The sequence below is a fragment of the Egretta garzetta genome, unplaced genomic scaffold (assembly GCF_000687185.1).
Source record: "Egretta garzetta isolate BGI_Z169 unplaced genomic scaffold, ASM68718v1 scaffold424, whole genome shotgun sequence".
NCBI classification, from domain to species: Eukaryota; Metazoa; Chordata; class Aves; order Pelecaniformes; family Ardeidae; genus Egretta; species Egretta garzetta.
In genome coordinates, this window is record NW_009259489.1 from 1,964,833 (window position 1) to 1,986,864 (window position 22,032).

Genomic DNA, 22,032 nt, shown 5'->3' on the forward strand with positions numbered 1-22,032 from the left:
GACCTTTTTATCTGAAAAGAAAAAACACAATTAACATCATTATCAGGAAATTTTAGAATTCTGTAAAACTAAGTCCTAGATTGTATATTTTTGTCAACAATTTCTTCTTTGAAGGAAGAGTTAATACATCACTGGACTACTCACATGCTTCTCAAATGTCTTATGATTTACTGTAATTCTTTTAATAAAAACTCTGAGGTGCCACAGTATTTCTTAATTAATGATAGAGTCAGATGAAAGCTAATAACACAAAGTACTGCTTTGTATTATCAACTAGTAAATAAAGCCTTGAGTAACCTAAGAAGTTGACATGTGGCAACTGACTACCTGAGCATTCCTCATGTTTTTTTTCTTATGGAAAACAGGTTAAACTGAATAGCCAAGGATTTCAACAAGCCCATTTTACTTTACCCTGAAACTCAAAATCAATTACTTTAACACGTTTAAAAGAGAATATAACTTCCAGCTGAACCATGGTAACTTACACTATTTAAACCTGATTAAAAGAGCACTTCTGACTATGTCTTGGACAAAAGCAAAGGGCATTAGATCTCCCTTTGCCTGACTACAAGCATTCAAAAGATGTAGCCAATATAAGCATACTGCAAAGGAGACAAGGTTCAAAGATTAAGAAAACCTCAGTATGATTTTGGGGGAGGAGGGTATTCAATTTAATTCACTTTACCCCCTCATGGCCACTATATGCCCAGGAAGCAGTGAAAACATTTTTTACATTCGAGTTGCAAACTGACTATTGGGGTTTATAATGGAGAATTCTGAAAGACCCTCAACTACAGCTGTGCTATAATTACTGTCACTATCAGAACATGTATCTTTGTGCTAATTCTGGCAAAAAGCGTAATATTAAATCACAGAAGGTTACACCATACTAAATTATTTGTTGTTCAGCTATAGACAAGCAGCAATCAACATTGACCACAAGAGGCCTATGCACTGAATGACTGCAGGTGTGCAAAGAAAGCCTCCTTTCCTTGAAACCACTCTGTGACTAGAAATGGAAGCACTTAGAGCTTCGTGACTACACTATTCTTTTGCTATTTACCTTCATTCAATGTTAAAATGCTCCTTTCTATAAAACTAATCATAACAGGGGCACATTAGGCTTGAGGAACACAGGCAGATTTGTTTAATTAGTTTATCAATATAAGCACATCAAACTCCATGAGTTATTGACCAAGACTTATTTTTGTTCTATACCACCAATTGTTTATTAGGTCACTTTTTGTATCCTTACCATCCATGACATGATGCACATAATCAAGTTAAGGTCAGCGTGTACTTATAAAAACAAAAATCACAAGGCACTTCAGTAAACAATAAGATGCCCTTTGCTTCTCTTAAAACAAATGAACGTGTTCTACTGCTTCTTCACCTCCATTTCCCTGTATCAGAGCATTCAGCCCTGATTAAAAAAAAAAAAAACCACAACCAAAAAACCAGCAGCCATTTCTGGACAGGAAAGTCACTCAGATACAAAGTCACTCAGATGAACTAATCCGGTTTATGCTACTGCATTCTAGCAATTTATACAGACAGATTTGTGTAAGAATTCTTGAGGAGAGGGAAAAATTTGGCAAAACATTTTCAGAAAACAGTATGAGGATCAATGTACTGGGAAGCTGACTTAACCCAGTAATTTCTTATCATTTCAAAAGCATCCTAAAAACTGATAAAGGTTTCTGAGCCCCAGAAGTGCTAACTAGATGGCTCTAAGTGTAGCTACATTATGACCTAAAGTTGTCATCTAACTAACTTTGATAAAGAAATTAGTCAGCTAGCTTTACTGAATGCCCTGGTCTATTTTCAGTTAACAGTCTCCTCCTGCACAAATATGTTAGCACTAAATGATGGAAAAATAAGCAATGAGGGAACTTTACAACATAGAGGAAGACATGTGAATGCACATAACTGTCTGTTTGTTTTAAAATACAAGAAAAGGCCCACAAAATATAAACATTGAAAGGCTTCTGCTAATTAGTTAGGTTATGTGATAAAACCTTGTCTGCACACACACAAAGGAGCATGAAGAGACAAGGGGGCATGCAGGGGTGTTTTCAAGTAATACTCTGCCCTAGCTTCTCCCAAGCCCATGACAGGAAGAGAGTCAACACCAGAGCACCTTTCAGATTGAGGGGCTTTTCTGCGTACAGGTATGGGATGCAGACAAAGAGTATTTTAGGATTGCACCAGGCTTATCATGGGATGTTTTGGGGAAGAAGCAAAGTGAAGGAGAAATGGGGGGAATCTATAGGATCTGGGGAGGAACAAGTTGGGGAACACAAAGGGATAAGCAGATAAAAATGGCTGGACACATCTAAACAGTTTTCTGGTTGGTACATCTACCCTTCTGTGCCCTGCACCTGATCAGCACAGTCTGTTGTATTTTCTCATTAATTCATTAAAGCGCAAGCCCATGTGTCTGTGGTGCCAGTGACTGGAGTGAGTGCAGGTGTATCAGTGGACCAAGCTGCACTAGCTGGTGAGTAGGTGAAGTGGCCTGGGAAGGAGGTACATAAGGGTGTGGGTGTCTAAGGGCAAGACCACAGGAGGACTGGACTATAGCATAGATCAGGGGAGTCCCATCCAGCTGCCAGAAAAACCAGATGGTCTGTGGGTCCCCAGCGGCAAGACCCACGTGTTTGTGTGCATTTCTCTAAGGGCATAACCACAGATGGTTGGCTAGAAGAGGACCAGGGGAGCTCTGGCCAGGTCCAGTTGTGTATGCCCCATGTGCACACACCTGTGTGTCTAAGGGCAAGACAATGAGGGGGTAGGTACCAGGGGACCAGGAGAGTCCTGGTTTACACATGTTCATATGTGTACAGCAGTTTGTACCAGCAACTGAAATAGGGCTGCAGCCTCAGGGCCTCATATGTCTCAGTGCCAGCAACAGGGGAGACTAGGATCTAAGGGCCTGCTACTGGGAAGACCATGTTGGATGGACTGATCCACAATGTACATATGTATGTATACATACATTCCCACTAGCAGACTTGAACTATCTTGAACTGCCAAGCTGCTGTTTGTGTTCATGTGAGTACCCTGTGTCAATTTATGTGGCTGCCTCTGTACATGTGTATTTCTTGTATGTGTATATACACAAAACATGTGTGTGTGCACACCTACCAGGAATATGCTCCCAGTCTCACTAGTGGTTGGGACAGAAGCCTGCAGCTGCAGCAGTCTTGCTTCTGTTGGGCTAGTGGTTCCAGCCCTAACAGTTAAAAGCACTCAAGATGAGTAATACTGTTCAAGGCACTCCTCTCTAGTGTAAGGTATCTCTATTCAAAACTGGACTTAAGAGTACTCGTAACTTAGAAACACGAGTTGAAGAGGAAGAGACTGGTCTAAGTATGATTCCTTGCCCCATTTCCTTTTATCACCTGTTATTAAAAATACAGTTACAATTTCTGTAAATAAAATTATTCGAATACAGTAAGTTCTGAAAGACTCTGAGTTGTCATCTTTGCACACTTATGCCTCCTTGACTTACCAGAGCTCAGTATTTGGCCTCAGCCAAATACACATATTCTTTCAAATAATGGAAAAAACAAAGTTTTAAAGTAGTAGCTAAATAAGAATAACTTATTTAAAGCTAAAATTAGACTCAAACTGGACTATTACTATCCATCCATGTAAAATAAGGAAGAAAACAGACCTATCTGCGACCTGCTATATCACAGCATATTAGAGACAGGAGTTTGCTGAAGTCATTATTGCAGGAAATACAACCTTCAGTGCCATTAGCCAGGGAAAAAGCAACTTTTTATTCCCATTAATAATAGAGGCTGAAGTACGTATTTCCAGGAGAGGAGGAAAGACTTGGAGCTTGCATTCAATTGACTTCTCTTCTTAAAACACAGTGCTTCCAACCACTATTTTCGTGCATTTTTCCAAAATTATGATCCTGCACAGTAGGAAGTAACTAATATCATTACTTGCTCTCTCAGCTTTCCTCAAACAGATGCTTGTCGGTCACAATGTGATCTGGGATTACAAACTTACAGATGTTATTTGCATCCAAATCTACATTGTCAAGTCAGCTGTAACCCTGACACCTCTGCACTGGAGCTGACAGTGTGTGCATTGTACTAGCAGTGAGCACCAGAGTAACATTTTCCTTATAAAACCTCTGGTTGCACAACTTTCTAATGCCGATTCTGCTTTAGATTTCCTCTAGCCACATAGTAAGCCTGTGGATTTAAACACATCATAGTTGAACGCAATCTCCATTTTTTAACTTCCTGGAAATTTGAATTTTCACTCATCCAAGATGGGCTTCTTTTCTTCTTGCTTTCTTATAAGGAAAAAAGATAGAGAAGTAAGCTACTTTGTGTGTCTAACACCTGATATTGGGGCTAGAACAAACATATGTTGCTAAAATAAAATGATGGTAAATAGCCTGAAGGAAAACTTTCTATATCCTCTACTCTTTTTATCTACAGAACTCCTGAAAACAATTATTAAACACGTCTCCTTTTTAATTAAAAGTCACACAGTTTAGTACAAGTTGAATAAATTTAGTCAAGCAAATTGTCTCAAGAAATTATCTCCTATCACAGACAGATTCTGACTCAGGTTCTTCATCAGCTACTCATATAGGAAGTTTGAGTTGCTCTTGTCTGCCCCTTCATATATTCCTTTCATTGTTTTAATACAAAATAAATGAGTAAGGACATATTCCCAAGATGCCTGTATGACTTTGCTTTAAAGTCTTCATGTCTTGCAAAACATAAAGTTAACCCAAAGATTTGACATTATACTATATATTAGCAAAAATTTCTTCTCTGCTCAAGATGAGACCTATCTTCCCACCCCACCCCAGCCAAGTCTCTCCAAAAGATTCTGAAATTTGAAAGCTACTTTTCTGTAATCTTCTGGAATCACAGGCATTCACATTAATAAAGCATTTAACAAATTTTCTAAACTGAGTTATAAGAACAACCAACATTTAAGTACTGTGAAACAAAAAGTTATTTTAAACACACTTCATTAGTAACATCACATTTTGGCTAACCACAAACTCACACAGACTTGTTTAACTGAGTTAAAGTGATCTCACTCTGCAATCCCAATGCTGAGACTCTCCTCCTATAAATATACTACATGATTAGAAAAGTGAAGTTTTTTACCCAACCCTTACCTCTCAGCCTTGATTTGTAACAGATGTTTTCAAATACAATGTAGCACAAACCCTACTCAAACTTTGCAAGCAGCACCATACCTCAAATAAACTATAGAATTACCACCACACACTTCCACACATTTTCTCTTACCAATGAATTTCTAAATGTAAAGTTATTATTCCTCCCTCTGAATCACCCAGTAGGTTTCCTTTATTTACATATTAAACTATTACTGTAATGTCACTGAAATTAAACCCTGAGAAATTCTATTGAAAAAATACTAGAGATTTATTTTATGGTTTATTTTAAAGTCTGATACAATTAGATAAAATTTTCATAAACAGAACTTCCATAACAGTATGCTTAATGAGCTATAGGAATACCTCGATATTTTTACTGGCAACGTTCTTCACAACAGCAGGAAACAGTTCAGAAGCATTTTTTCCCTTTGCAATCATCTAAAAAATAATAAAAGGAGAGAAAAATATTAGTAATGTAATAATGTAATTTGAGGGTATTAAAAAAAAAAAGACAGGCATGTATTCCAGTTCTGTATTTTAAACCTGATTTCTATGAAGTTGAGGATAAAGTCTGATTTTTTGTTAACTATTAAGACTTTAGGGGATACTATCCATACAACCAAACTCGTAACCAGCCTGCACTCAGGTGTTTTGGGGGTGGAATCAACAAACTGGACTTTACCATATCAGACTGCAATTTATTTTTACTGCTTAAAAAATTACTTAAAACAAGGATCTTGCTAATCTGAAAACCTTTACAGAATTACCTTTTGGGAGCTACTATCCAAAAAAACCCCAAACCAACAAAAAACCACCAACAGTACCATCAGTAGAAACCATCTATCATCAGTAGAAGTCATACAAGTTTAAGTCCCATTCCTTTTCCCTGGAACAATCTTGGTGTGCAACAGAACCAAGGAGAAAAAAAAATAGACATTGCACTTTAAAAATAAAGGAAGGTTGTTTTCCACAGCAAGTTAAACATGAAAGGCTTTAAAGTGTTTATACAGAACAAAACAAGGTAAAAGCAAGATCAGTCAACTCACTGTAATTTTTTTAAAAGGAAGACAGTTTTCACGTTTGATCTCAGAGAAATCTGAAACTAGGGCAATAAAGAGCACAAACAACAAAACCCCAGTTTAGCTTTAACCCTTGTATGAACAGCTTAAGGAGGAAGTTATTTAGAAGAAACCAGGTACATTAGAAGGAATAAAATACTTCAGTGTATGCTACAGCTGCACGACTTTCTTATTTCTTAGAACTAATTCCAGCAGAATGTCTGCCAGTACTTCACGCCCAAGCTGCAAACCCTGGAATGTCATGAACGTGTTATATGAAGTTACAGTGCTGCTGAATATGCAGAGCAGCCCCAGCTATGGTCAAGGGCAGGATCTAGTCAGCCAAACATCAAGCTAATGAGAAAGGATGAGAGCTCACTAGGGCAAGCAAATATGCAGGGATCCAACACAGGAACATGAGCTTTGCAACTGCAGTTTCTGCTGTTCTTAACCATCTCACATTCCCACCATTATTCCACATTATACAGCTGATTAAACTTCATATTCCTAACTCACAGGTCTATTTGTGTATTTCATTGATAAAACACACTAAGGGCATAAAGAACTAGGATCTCATGCCACAAAACAAGAAAAACCACAAAAGGGGTTTTAACTAAGAATCTAAATTAAAACCACTGCTATCAGGATTGGGGGGGTGTGTCTTTGTAATAAATGCCAGATTCAGAATGACTAGAGCTAAGTAGAACTTAGTAGCAAGATGCAATGCAGAGAAGTATCATAAAATATTATCAATCATCTCATCTTGATGCAACAATTATGTTATTTTTTATGTTATTCAAAAATTGGGATGATCCTTAGACTTCACTGATAGGCTGTAACAGTATGGCTCTACGCATTAGTTGCATTATTTAACTGATCAGCCATAATAGCTCCAGTGTAGCATGTAAATATGTATTTAGGGTCTTTCTTAAAAGAGTGTATTTTGACTCATTAAGTCATAATGATTAGCATAAATCCTCCTTAGCCAATGGATCATTAACCTGAAAGAACATAATGGTTCTGCCCAAGACTAAGGTCTATCATGTAATTTCTGTTGCTGTGCTTAGACATTGTCCAGTTGTGTTGTCTTATATACCTGGAGTTCCTGCACAGACAGAAACTTCCATTCTAGAGTAAGTTCTATGTAATGTCAGGGTATGCTAAATTTTTTTTCCCCATGAGACACACACACAGATACGGATTAAATTCTCTGTGGGAAATCAGGCATGTGAATTTGTTTCCTAAATTTATGCTCTGAAATTTTCAGGAGTGAAATTCCACTGAGATTTTTTTCCCCTGACGAGAACTTCAGACAGGTTTCAAGATCTGGTAACAAGAATATCTTGGTTGTTGTAGCATCAGTGTATGTTTTAAAAGAAGTATCAGCTATTGTGTTTTCATGTATATAGTAGAATAAACTTGGTTCTGGATATACTTCAAATTTATTTCTAAACCAGCGCTATTGCTCATACTCTTCCAAAGTTTGCAATTATTTTATGGCATGCACGTAAGGAAGATATATAAAAAAATAACATACTGACTGGAAAAAAAATAATGCATTGATCATTAAAGTCACACATACATATTTTAGTTGAAGGTAGGCTTAGACACCTTCATGTATGAGGAGGAGCAGAAAGGTCAAAACTGGACTACTCTTGTGCTCCTACCTTTTTTACATTGTTGAAAGTAACTCTCTACATTACAGATTTGGTTTTATTTGTAATTAATATCCTTCTCCCCAGGAAAGAGTTCGCAAACCACCTTAAAGGAAGAAGCAGCAACAAAAGGAGCCATAAGCAGTGTTCCCTTTGTACTTCTCCATCACCCCTATGTGGACAAATGAAGGTTCATCCTCCTGAAGTCTACTAAAAGAATAGGACAACTATTGTTAAGCACAGCTTTTTCCCCTACCTAAAATTAGTGAAAATAAGCATTCCACCGAGACACATTAAACAATACTCTGACAGCAGAGTTCCTTTTTTTTTTTTCTAACAATAAGGCTAGAAGAAGCCTTTCATCTCTGGGAAAACACATCTCATCCCAGGGAACTTTCTAAATGTAAGCACATAACTGATAACACAAAAGCATCTTTGTCCCCAGCAAGAACATTATCACCACTGCTACAAGGCCTTATGCTAGTTGTGCAAGGTCACAGTCCTGGCCTGTAAAGCTTATTGTTTCAGTTTGTTATGTGAACAGGAGGTTGGTATATGAAACAATTCAAACACAGGACAGCAGAAAATACCTTGAAAATACGGAAGAGACTGAAAACAGAGGATCCAGTAATTTGAAGAACTCCCTTGTGGTCAAGTAATGGTCAACCTTATGAACTAGAAGGCTGTTTCTGCTTTAAGAAAAGCAGCAAGCAGCTGAGCAAGTTAAAAACATTCAAGAAAGAGAAGGTACCTGCTGCCATCTGGGAAAGCAGTGTTCTTCCAGCATTGCTCAGCGCTTAGAACAGGGACAGAAACCAAGGACTGGGAACTTACAAAAGGGAAAAATCTGGAATTGGGGAATGGGGGAGCAGAAGAAAGAATGTGCTCAATTCAGTTCTGCCTTCCCTTGCCTAAGGAGCTCCTGAGCGTGATCACCTCAGCCTAAGACCATCAAAGACCACAGCTACGAGTGCTAACTGCGTGTCTCCAGCTCCATGGTATCACATACTTCAGGAAATTAAAGAAACAGTTGTTAAGAACTGCTCTGAATAGGTAGCACCAGCAGGTATTTATAATGACTGGATTTGCTCATTGTGCACTCATTTGTAATGAGATCATTGTAGGAAAAAAAAAAAATAAAACAAATCAATCTAGTAAAGCCTTGGTTTAAAATTTAAAGTTGACCCAATTTAGTAGTTTCTAACTCCCCATATACATATATATACACACAGATTCAGTTGCAACAGTTTACAAATACAGATAAAGATCCGGCCACCTTTCTGAGAAAGAAAACCAAGGGAGGAACGGGCAACTCTGCCCAACTCTCCTGCCCACAGTAATACCCAGAAGAAAGATCTTTTCTGAGGGAAGCAGAAGAATGTAAGTTACCATAGGTTGAAACCATACACTCCTAAAGGCTATAATTTGTTGCAACAGCACCTCTGTAAGCCAGAGGTGGCCAAACCCTGAGGAATCCCACATCATATTGGAGGAGATGATCCCAGAAACCTTTCACCAAAAAAAAAATTTGTTATGAAATAGTAATTGATAGGTTACCCAGATCTAATAGCTGATGTCTCTGGCAGGCCCAGGATCAAATCCAAAAGCAGAAGACAGCTGAGTAAAATCTTCATCACTTGAGAGGGTAACGAAGGGAGAAATCGCTAGCTCTGAAGTCAGAGGAAAGAACACGATCGCACAATACAACCTGTACCTACTCACTTCATTACATGCTTGGATAGGATTAACCCAAATAAAAACCAAGCAAAACAAAAAAGCACATCCAGAGGAGACTGAAGGAACAATGACAGAAAGCAAATGCAGAAGTTCCAAAAAAAGAAGTCAAGTGGACACTTAACAGCTTTCCATAGCATATTCTTCTAATACTTATAAGGAGAAACAAAGAGATTTTATGAACCTTATGATGCTTGGTTTACAGGGTTTAAAACACACAATGGTGTTAGACATCATTTATTTACCTCTATGGGTACATAGTTCACCTGAAATACTTAGTCAAATATATAGGCAACACACTCAAAAAAAAATCCTTATGTAATCTAAAACAGTAAAAATAGTAAATGCAATTTGTTATTTTCCTCCTGCAAATTTCTGTTGTTTCCTATCTGCTGAATTAGCATAACAATTGAAGCATCTCTGAAGGAAGGATATCCTATTTAAGATCTCAGCTCCCTAATGAAAATAGTTATTTACAGGCATATTGGCACTGTTACGTAAGTATTTCAAAAGTATATCACTGTGTATATTTTGATATAGCAATTTCTAGACAAAATTCAGATCAAGGACTTTGCCATAGCTTTTGAACACCATTTAGAGATTCAAATGCTGAACTTGCTACAGGATCTGTAAAGCAAAACCAGTATTCACATCCAAGAAATGAAAACAATAATAAAAAACAGGTATCCTAACAAATAAAAGTAATAATAAAAAAATCACATACCCCAACAATCCTTTTCATAGCATCCAACTTTGCAGAATCTTTACTGCTTTCCAACATTTGCTTTAGGTCTTCATTTCTATGGTAGAAACACAGTAAAACATTAATTACAGTAAGTAAAAAATAAAAACAGAATGCCATTTTTATACAATTGCATCAATTCAGCAACTTAAGGTGAAGCACTGCTCCTTCTTCCCCGCTTTTAAATCTTATTCGTTAACAAGTTGGCCTAGCATAATGACACGTTTAGTAAAAGAATCTATCAGATTCCAACAATAGTGCAAGCCCATGCAACTTTAATCTGCTGTTAGTTGAACCTCGGCTGGAAGGCTGAAGTCTTGAGGCAAGAGAAGAGCTCAATTTGAACCAACAAATTCGCTCCTCCCTTTTCCCCATTGAGGACCAGATGTAATAGCCCAAGGCCGACATGTTTGTGTTAAAATATACTATCAGCTTACATAAATCGCTGACAAGCCCAATAGCAGACTTCAGTATTGTCTGAACTTCAACAGGAATCATCTGCCTTTCTGGACTGTAAATTGCTATCCCCTGTCCTCACGATTAAGAGCCTCAGACTGGTAGTACGTCTATTCTCTATGCCATAAGATTAAGATAGATTAAGATGAATAGATACAATAGTGTCCACGCACTTTTTACAGCTGAAATATAATTCTCCTACAAAAATATTAAGTCAATAAGGATGTTCTCCCGCAGACACAGCTTCTCATTAGCCATTACTAATAAGAAACCTCACCCTGTTTGGCTCTTTAGATGCAAAGAGATCACAGTCTAACTGCACTTAGAGACTCTGAAAGTCTACAAAAAAGGTTTTTTGAAGAAATAGCCTTTTGTAATGTCTAGATTGCTTGAGTACTAAAAAATATGAAGCAAACGATGGCTCAAAAAGAGACACCTGCAATATTCCAAAGAACTCTGAAAACTTTCCAAGTTTACAAACCCTGTGAGCTTTCATACAGTGAAAGGCAACATAGAAATCCAGATAGGATTTCAGAATTGAATGTGAAAACTAGATATATTCTGATTTATCACTGCCCTCAGAATTTCAGATGGGGAGGAAAAAGAGGTTTAAGCCACAGCCAGAATTAGTTACAATGAGACAAAATGTTGTCACCCATTCCTTCATAAACCTTTAAATGGCATTTTTCCTACATGCAATGGACACAGTCACTCTAATAGAGCAGATTTTCCTCGTATTTTCAGACCCAGTAGTGCACATACTCTGCGCCCCTCCATGAGAAATTCACATTGCCCACACATTTCAGTGTACACTCACAAAATGAAAAACCACAGCTAGATGGGGAAAAAACCCAAATATTTTTTCCTAATAACCCAGAAGAAAAACATGCAAAATTCAAGTTTGTGCTGAAGACTACCACCCAGAAGTTGGAAGTGACAAAAGCAGACAGTAGTCACAGGACAAGTATGAGTTGCCAGTGTAACAAATACAAAGAAAAAAGGTAAAAGGTGAATTTAAGACCTGAAGACAGAAGAAAGAAGTATTTAATAATGAAATGTACTTCTGATTATAGAAAATATCCTATCATACATTTCAAGTTATAACATTTTTAAATCTTAACAGGGAAGAGATAAACCAGAGAAATAAAGACATGAAGACCTGCTTACAGCCAGCCTTCGTTTCTTAAGATGAAAACAGCAGCACGGAGGGGAAATAAAAATAAAAAAAAAAAAACAAAACACCCACAAGTTCCTGATGAATCCATTTGGAAATTAACCGCTACATGAACCAATGTTATTTTTTTAATCTTTTCTAACAAATAATCGACAATTAGCAAGCATTAGATACTTACAGAGTAAAACATGGCTCCATATATTCATATGGATCATCATCAGCAAGACTTTTTTCTTCTACAGTTAGATATGGTTTTAGCGTAACCTCAAAGTTTTGCCCTTTAAGAGCAGATTTAATAGTGCAAGACACCTCAATTATTTTACCCAGCATTGTAGAATTTCGTTCCATTCTTTTCTAAGTACAGTATTGAAAAAAATAAATAAAAAAAGATGACTGCACTCAACCAAGCTTGCCTGCTGAGACTGAGGACTACTCAAAAAAAGAAAATCTTCTTAAGTAACAGGATACCCACACTCCCTTGCTGTTTTAACTTCTGGAAACAAATATCCTACGCAGATTTCAAAGGTCATTTCCCTCCAAAAACAACTGTTATCAGCAGCCTCAATGAACAATGGGAAAGCCAAATGCATTTCACCCTTTCAGAATACAGTTTATTGTACAGTATAAAAATATTTTCATCTTCTGAGCATTAAGAAGATTTAAGGGAATTTCAATCCTTAAGTAAAATCCCTCAAAACAGAAAGCATAAATGCAAGCCTCACACTGGTGTTCATATTTCTATACTCATTAGTTATTCTGAAGTGACAGTTCTTCATTACACAATGTTAGACAAATAATTTCTTTATCACTTATGTCCACCTGCCAGGAGCTCAGGGAAATGCAAGCAATCCTACAGCTGCATCAGTACTTTGCCTCTCCCCACTAAAACTTTAAGAGTAATTCTAGCCTTACAAAGTCAGGTACATATTACGAACAATTGAAATATAAGCTTTATTACTTCAGCAGCAAAACTAGGTTTAAAGAAGTCTAATCTGATAGTTTACAAATAATATGGAGCTATATGAAAGACAGTAATGGTAGGCAAAACTCCCTTTGTTTTAACTCTATCCCAGCTGAAACCAGCAGCCTATTTTCCCTAACAGTAAGAAGAGGAGAAATTACTTTTAAAGGGAAAAAAAAAAACCAAAAAGATTCCCACCTGTCTGCCCACTGCCATATCTAAGAAAGCAATGAGATTTCCCTGAGTTCCCGAGTTGTAGTCTAGTGTCTTAACCTCTATGTAATACGGCCCCACTGTCCTAAAACGTTGCCAGCTGAAAGCACTGGTAGGGACTATAATTAGAAATATTATACCCATATACAACATGATAGGCTATGAAATACAATCTTTATTATTTGCATAGCATCTACCAAAAAAGGCATTGAGCCAATTATTAATATATTAAGGAATCGGTACTCCGCTGCCTTTGTAATCTTTACTATCACAGGCTTGTATTCTTGAATACAAGAATTTGAAAACTAAAGGAGTGTAAACTAAAAATGCAAATTCATTGCCTAACTTTCTTTCATAGAAAGCACCACAAATGACAGACGATACAACATCACGGACACCACAAAACAGATCCAGGATAATACATTCTCTTTAAATCACTGGTGGGATGTTAAGCGGAAGAAGACGATTTCTAGCTTTCATCTATGTTTTAGTATTTTATGATTGTAGCCTTTAAGACAGGTACTACTTTTGTCTTTTTAACTCAAAGCACTGCTTTCTTGATGTACCTTTGCACCTTTCTGGATACGATAGGGGTATGGATGTGATAGGCCTACCAGTTACGATTAATCTTACAGATGTTACAGTTAGATTTTTCTAGTTCTCATTCCCTTTCATGCTGGCTTTATTCCTCTGCCATTAAAAAGAAAAAAAACAAACCACCAAACCTTACAAAAACCCCATCCCAACACCCCTAAAGAAGATAAAAAACCCAACACACAAACCTAGAGCTTGACAGTTAAGAGAACACACTGCCAAACAACTTTAACAGCCTGAAGTCTTATGCCAGAAAGGACCCTGACCATTACTCTGCATGCTGATCACAGCAAACAGCAACTAAAGAACAACTCTGAATATGGCATACTCATTAGCACACACTTGGTCACTAAAACTGGTATCTTGCTCAAATTAAGACTAGGATTTCAGATTCCATTGAACATTACCCACTATGTCAGTGATAAATCTGGGCCTCTCTCCATTACTTCATCATCTTGTAGGAACTCTCACTAACCTTTAATCGCACTGAAATACTAATCCATAATCTATGGCATATTATTTGCCACTGTACCTACATATTCTGAACAATCGTTGTTAAAAGAACACTTACTCCACCCTGGTAAGATACACATTTATTATATCTCCTATTCTTTTTAGCAACACCATAAGATGAAACCCCTAAACTGCCAGCACTTACTACAGTTCCAATATACCCAATTACTGAAAGCACCCACCCACTAATCATAAGGCTTTCTTTGTAAAAAAGCAGAAGTTTCATAAGCATCAAAACTGCAACTGAAGCCCAGCTGGCAATGCAACAGTAATTCTTTAGCTACAAAATATTTACTCCTGGAAGTTTATCAGCCTGTTGTTTTACAAGTGAGAATTTAATTATGATTTCTCATGCCATCTGTATGCCACAAAAGCTGGGAACAGTTTTAATCACCTCCAAGAAAGGGGAAGGAATTTTAAACAAATAAACTCATAGTGAGACAGAAGCTCTTCATACACAAGGACAGCACTGTGTTACTGCAAGATAAGCTGTAGGAAATGGCAAACAAATCCACCACAGGGGAGGAAGCTAGCTTCACCAGTTCTGATATTATGGAATGACGTGTTATAGAACAAGAACAAAAGCTACAAAAGCCCCATTCAACAGAGTTTTAATAATGCATTTCTTGTTTTAAGTTCTCCATCCACTGTGTACTTTCAGTTACATGATATTAACTGCATTGCTCTTGCACTCACAGTCTTTAGGAGACTTCAGTCTGGATGACATACTTTCAACCACAGCATACTAAGACTTATTTTTGTTGCCTACAGCAAAATGTTCCAATGTGAAGTTTGAAATACTGTGAACATTACCAGGTTTGAAGCAGAAAACCCCTACTAACAGAGCATCTTAACTTAAAAAAAAAAAAAAGTTTTTTACATTTTACTGGCACTGAAGAATCCTTAAAATAAATTGGATTATTATAGCTCAAGCTATTGTGTAAACCCTAAACAACTTTGAATTTAACACTTAAAGAGGAACTGTAAATTGATTTCAGAGCCATGTAACATGGAAGCTAAAACAGCAGCAAACACATGCTGCAATTTCAGTTTATTTTGCTGTTTGATTTGGGGTCTTCCTCTAGCAGGAAATTAAGAAATTTGAGCTTCACTGTGTTTCATTCTGTACCACAAACTGTTTGAATGACATCTTGTGGTGCTATTCAGTATTGCCATCCTCTTCCATTGTAACATTATTTACACTTATTGCCAATTCACAACATGAACATAGAATTCAACTATCATTTCACGTGAGACTCAAACCATTTGGCTAGGAGTGTAGCTGTACTGTCATTTAAAGAGAAACTGAGATAAGAAATAATATATTTTTCAATCTGAAAAACAAACATACTACCCAAAAAGCAAACTTGATAGTTTTAAAGTATAGACAGTACAGATGTGAGGAACACCAGGATAACTATAGTATCCCGTAAGGCTGAGAGCCACTAAGAAGAATTATAGCCACAGAGAATGGTCATAGACTGACCAGCAACACAATTTAACTAATTCAGTGATTGCTTTGCCACTAGTTTCCAAAAGCACTTGCCATCTGGATGGTTTAGGTACAGTCTCATCCTTCTCAGTGAGGAAACCTACAGAAAAGCGTAAAGTTAAAATCGAATAAAGCATCTTCCCAGTTGTGAAACTACAGTACTTGAACAATGCTTGAGCAACCCCGTGCATGAACACCTGTAAATTGCTGCCACCACCACCAGTGCAGGTATGTAAACAAACTACATTTCAAAAGCTCTAACCAGATGGCAGCCAGTACGACAAAGCAGTTTGAAACCCTTTCTGGAAAGGACTGTAATTTAGTCTAAGATTGTTGTCAGTAGTTTGCCCAACATCAAGAAAGGTTGTCTGAAAGGACTAAAAGTACCAGTCTTGCAACCTCACTGCATATGACCTCTTCTGATCATGCTCACACCTCCAGTGCTGCAGAGAAGCTTCTGTGAGAGAAAAATCTTCCTTGGTGGCAGAGATCCGTTTCCAGAAGGGTGAAAAAGCAGCATCTGAGGTGGTGCTGCCACTTAAGTGGTTGGGTCAATTTACACCCTGTCTTGAGGCCAGTGGTCAGAATTTGCAGACATCTGCAGATCACTTTGCAGCATTTTACAGTTGTGAAGGGATTATAGGAGAGTGAGAAGCAGCTAAGTATTTCCAGCTTTCCTGAAAATGGTGGCAAGAGGCTTCTTTTAAAGATACCATCACAAAGGTCCTGCTGTCACTGCCACAACCTACAACAGTGTTAGCATATTTACATACATGCCCACAACATTTCAGAAACACTGTTAAAGAGCATTACAATGCTGTTCATCTTCTAGCAGGATGCCAAGGAGATCTTTGTATGCCAAAAGAACTCTGTTTTTCTCAAAAGTAAGAAAACTACCACAGGGTGGTGTAGACAAGGATAGTCTTCAGAAAAACAGAACAAAAAATATCTGGAATTCCTTGCAAGTGTCAACCTTATATTATAACAGCATTACAGAAATGTATTTTTAATGCCATTCAGGATGCAGATCATAGCAAGTGTCTAAGGAAAAGGTATGACAACATAATAAATATGCAGAAACCAGCGTGAAGACCTTAAACTATAAAACTTGCCTTTCTGAGGAAATAAAAGAGCCTCAAAAATTTGTAATGACTACATTACAGAGAATCACAGCAAATCAACAGTTCATTGCTTGCATCTTTGTATGTGCCAAGTGCACAGCAATAAGAATATATTCACTGTGTGTCACTTCCCATCAGATCTGACCAATTTCAGCTGGAGAAGTGCACTGCAGTAGTATGCCCATATTCGTATACCACATTTAGTTCCTATCCTGGTACTGCAGGGTTCAGATTCTATCTTGTAGAGTCATCACTCACCCAAACCATTCATCTTTGCTGGCTTGTACATCCTACTGAAACTGGCATATCACCATCTTAGTGGGCATAGCGCCATTGTAACAGATGGGGAAAGAAACAAGTTGTGCCAGTGAGCTAGCGGATGCATCAAGTTTGAATATTAGGGCTGGAGTCTCCTCCAAGAATTTCACAAACGGCAGTCTATATACAAGCTTTCCATGACTGGTTGAACAGGATATGCCAAGGCAAAACTGGATCAATTTAAGACTCCAAGAACATCTCTGGCAGCTGTTGAAAGCAAGTTTTTAGCTCTAATGAATTTGGAAAAGTCTTCGGCACAGAGAATTGGGGAATGAGTATCTTAATGAAATCACCACCTTAGATCAGCTCTCTGCAAAACAGGCTTGCAAATCTCAGCAAAAAAAAATGGGTTTGCAGCCCTGCCGAGTTTTCTGATGAATAGCTCAACAGAATGCATAAGCCAGATCTGCAGGAAAAAAGTCTAATAAATTACAAATGTATTTTGCTTGGCAGGAATACAGTTTAAAGATGCAAATCAGTAAAGTTGAAAATGCGTGTTATAAATTTTGCCATCTGCTTCAATACTGTACTTATCAATTGATATCTACTGACATTACTCATACGGTTCACCTGTAAGTTTAGATACAGCAATAGTTTTATTGCTGAAATTCCAAAAACCAAATGTTATTATATTTTAATATCATATGCAGGTAAATTTTGTTCAAAATGCAGTTAATAGAGATGAAAATCTTCTGTCCACCTACAATTAACTGTAGGCAGTAATAGCTGCACTCTAATGCATGCAATTAACATGGATTCTGTGTTACTAATTATCTCTCCAGGCTTTCTTAAAAGTTGGAAGGTGGTTAGACTTTTCATCCCTCTACAGAATCACAGAATGGCAAGGGTTGGAAGGGACCTCGGGAGAACATCTAGTCCAACCCTCCTGCTAAAGCAGGTTCATCTAGAGCATGTTACACAGAACATCATCCAGGCAGGTTTAGACTGACTCATCTCAGGTACACAAGATCTTTTCATGATTCAGTTATTGAGATACTTAACAGAATGAGCACAAAGTTTCCATCCTCAGAACACAAGATCCACTCTGACTTATTTGAAGTGATCTAACTAACCAAAAGGCTTTTTAAAAGCAATGCATATCAAATAGGCAAGTTATATTTCCCTCTTTAATCAGGATTCAATACTCACAGAAAAAGCTAGCCCTGATCTCATATTATTTGTTGTTAAATCTTATTCAAGAACAGTTTCAGGTTAGTCAAAAACAGGAAGAAAACTGTTTCTTATGGGTATGTTCTACTTAATAGTAATCTATATAATGGAGTTAAAAAAAAGCTCCTCCTCTCCTCACTTATTTTGTCCTGAATGTTTACAGTTACCTGATAGAAGCAGACCAAAGTTGTATTTTTACAGCCTCTATTTTTTTTTTCACTGCATTGCATACATACAATGTATTAACTAGTAAGAAACATACTATTTGCACATGGCGCATGAAACCTATTGCACCTTGTTTATAGTAAGAGAACTTTATTTCAATGAATATTTAATCTTTATTGATCTTCTAACAGTCAAACTTCTCACTTACTCAGGTTTAAGATGTCATCATGATAAAAGTTTTGAACTACTGAGTTATTTTCAATACTGATAGCATGTGTCTCACCAAACCACAACACTAAGAAGTCAAGAAAACACTATGTTCACTAACTGAATTGCAGATTCTATTTGTCACCGAAAGTTAATTAATAAATCATAGAATTGCTAAAGGTAGCAGCTTTAGCAGGAGAATAAGACACATTGGCTTTTGACACCAAGTGATGCTCAGAACTTTTGGATAGCAAGTGTCCTGGTTTCGGCTGGGATAGAATTACTTTTCTTCCTAGTAGCTGGCATAGCACTGTGTTTTGGATTTAGGATGAAAAGAATGTCAATCACATACTGGTGGTTTAGTTGTTGCTAAGTAGGGCTTACACTAAGTCATGGACTTTTCCAGCTTCCCACACTCTGCCAGGTGCACAAGAAGCTGGGAGGGGGCACAGCCAGGACAGCTGACCCCAACTGGCCACAGGGCTATTCCAGACCATATGACGTCATGGTCAGTATATAAACTGGGGGGAATTGGCTGGGGGCGGGGGCAGCAATCGCTGCTTGGGACAGGCTGGGCATCGGTTAGGGGGTGGTGAGCAATTGCACCACTTGTTTATCCTGGGTTTTGTCTCTTTCTCCCTTGTTGTTTTCCTTTCCATTACAATTTATTATTATTATTACATTTCAATTATTAAACTATTATCATCTCAACTCATGAGTTTTCTTACTTTTAGTCTCCCAATTCTCTCCCTCAGGCCACAGGGGAGAGGGTGAGCAAACGGCTGCATGGTGTTCAGTTGCCAGCTGGGGCTAAAACACGACAGTAAGTACTTGAACTGAGTATTTCTATTGAAATACTAAAACCAAACAGTTAGGACGAATATTTTTATGTTAGGTCAACTTCAGACTTCAGATTTAAGTCTACTAACACTCCTTTGCGCCTCTGTGTGCAACTTGTCATAGGCCATTCTATACAATAAATGCTGTAAGACAGTCTATCCCAGTAAACAATTTGGTTATTTTAGAAGCATTTTGGCTTACCTCCTCTTCATGACAAACAGAAGATGACAGAAAACTTAAAGAGACAGATTTCTACTTTTTAAGGAAAGTGTTTACAGTAGTATCTTGATATTTATACTTTAGCCACATGATACTGTTCAGATTAACTGGCAACAGGCAAGTGCAGGCCTCTGGTCCAACAGTTACTGCAGCAATGTTCTGGACCATATCATATATATATGCCCCTCCGCTGTGAAAGAATACTTTTTGTATCATCAGTAGCTCTAAGGAAGAATCCTCCTTCCTCAGCAACAATAAAAGTTTGCCAAGCACTGAAACACCACAATGATGTGGGACACGTGCATATCCAGGATCATATTCAGGAGCATTGAGTGACAATCAAGAGAGCTCAGCAAACAAACCCTGAAAAGCCAGAACAGTAGCTTTATTTTCACCAGTGGAATACCCCGCTATCCCCACACTTCAATATGCCAGATAGAGACACATTTTGCACTTCTCTGTATGTCCAGCAGGGAGGGATCAGGTCTGCCCAGTTTAAAGAACACAAAACCAAAGCACCAAAAGATACGATGTCCTCCATCTCAGCTACAGTCCCTGTTCCAAGAAGATCTCCATTTCAGCTCTGAGGAAAGGAAATTTTGTTTGCATCTCAATATGGAGTTTTTGGTCTATTACTGGTGCAGACTATATGACATACATGCTATATGCTTGACAAATGACTAGTGCGTTTTCCAAACAGACTGCAACACAGTCTGGTTTTCTAACAAGAACCCTCACTTGCAGTCCAGTGGCTTTTTCACACTACATAAATTTGATACCCTTCCCTGCACAGTGTCTGATCCCCAATTATCCAATCCATACTCAAGACCTTACCCACACAGGTCTGGATCATGGATAACTTCCTATTGCCACGAGAACTTGTTTGTCAGTTACAAGAAGACCACAGAGATTGATGCCTGCTTTCCTCTCAAGCCCTGTCTTTAGGGGATGGATCTTCTCTCCCCTCCTGTAAGTGTAAGAGCAAGCCTGGAGGAGCAACTGATTAATAAGGCATGCGTACATACCACAAGCTATTCTGGTTCTTCTATACTGAAAGACAATCATATAGATACATGTGTACAAAACATCTCATGAGCCCGCAGCTGTATTTCCCTTGACCACTGGGCAGCCTGATGTAGAATTAAGTCACTTCAGCTTCTGCACCTGATGAAACAGAGCACGGCATACTCCACCTGCAAGTCTGTCTAAAGTCTAGGACTAAATGAGTTACGTAGAAAATTATGGTGATGACCAATGACTGGCAACCCCCTCTGTGGAAAAGAATCAGTAAAACAATGGTTAAGAAGTAAAGTGCAAAGCTGTTTTTATGGAAGGGGGCAGGAAAAGGAGGGTGCAAACAACATAAACCAGCTGCAACACACAAGACAGCAGGGGGGCATCTCTGCTACAGCACTGAAAATTTTAACTGGAACAGAATGAAAAAGTAAAGTATTTAGTGGAATAGCAGGGGAAGAGAAATGTGACTTGTCTGGCAAACTGAGGATGCCTATCAGCTGCTGTCTCACAGAGCTAAGCATCAGAGGGACAGCAGCTTCACGTTGTTGTGATTTACTTTGGTGTGGCACAAAAAGAAACACATCAGTCGAGGTTTCTAGAGCACGAATGTTCTCTTTGTGCAGAACAATCAAACTGCAGAAGAACCGATTGATTTTCTAATGTACATGAGACCTTAGTTTATGGTGCTTTTTATTGGTTGCTCTCACAATAGATTTCCAATTTGGGGTAGGCTGCAATTCCAGCTTAGCAAACCTCTTGATCCTTCCATTTAGACGAGTTGTTTTTTATTTTTTTCCTCTCCAATTCACTTTTCTTTTAAGGGCCTGAAGGCTTTCTGTGCCAGCGCACTTCGGCTGTTCTTTTTTCCCTCCTCCATTTCCTCATTTTGACTTCTGAGCAAGACACAACGCTGTTAACACCCCCTGCGAGCTGGTCACCTCGCCATGATCAGCTACATTTCCAACTAAAACTCCTACAAACACTTCTAAGCACTTTTTTTTGTTGTTGTTCTTTGAAAGCAAAATTAAAACTAACGCCAGTGCGGTTAGCTATCAAACCAGAGGAAAAGCGATAAGCAGTTTTTCAAACCAACCAACAAAAAAAAAAAACTTTACACGTCACCCGTTCCGCTACGCACACCCTGAAGTTAAGCAAGCGAACTTTTCCACGGAGTGGCGAGGTGGGGTGGGGCGTAAAAGCCGGCAAGCGCGGCACC

At 38.1% G+C, this 22,032-nt stretch overlaps 1 protein-coding gene across 3 annotated transcripts in view; it reads right to left on the bottom strand.

The window, feature by feature from the left end:
• AP3B1 (adaptor related protein complex 3 subunit beta 1) overlaps positions 1 to 21,950 on the bottom strand; it is a 160,904-nt gene extending 138,954 nt beyond the window's left edge. For 2 of the 3 annotated variants that reach the window (XM_035892819.1, XM_035892821.1), the window contains exons 1-3: positions 21,932 to 21,950; positions 10,339 to 10,414; positions 5,531 to 5,605 (exon numbers count right to left, since the gene is read on the bottom strand). In XM_035892819.1, the coding sequence (XP_035748712.1) occupies positions 5,531 to 5,605; positions 10,339 to 10,395 (132 nt within the window). In that variant the 5' untranslated portion in view covers positions 10,396 to 10,414; positions 21,932 to 21,950. Of the gene's footprint in view, positions 1 to 5,530; positions 5,606 to 10,338; positions 10,415 to 21,931 lie in introns of those variants that run through there. The other variant, XM_035892818.1, reaches the window with a different exon arrangement.
• Positions 21,951 to 22,032: the final 82 nt, after the last annotated feature.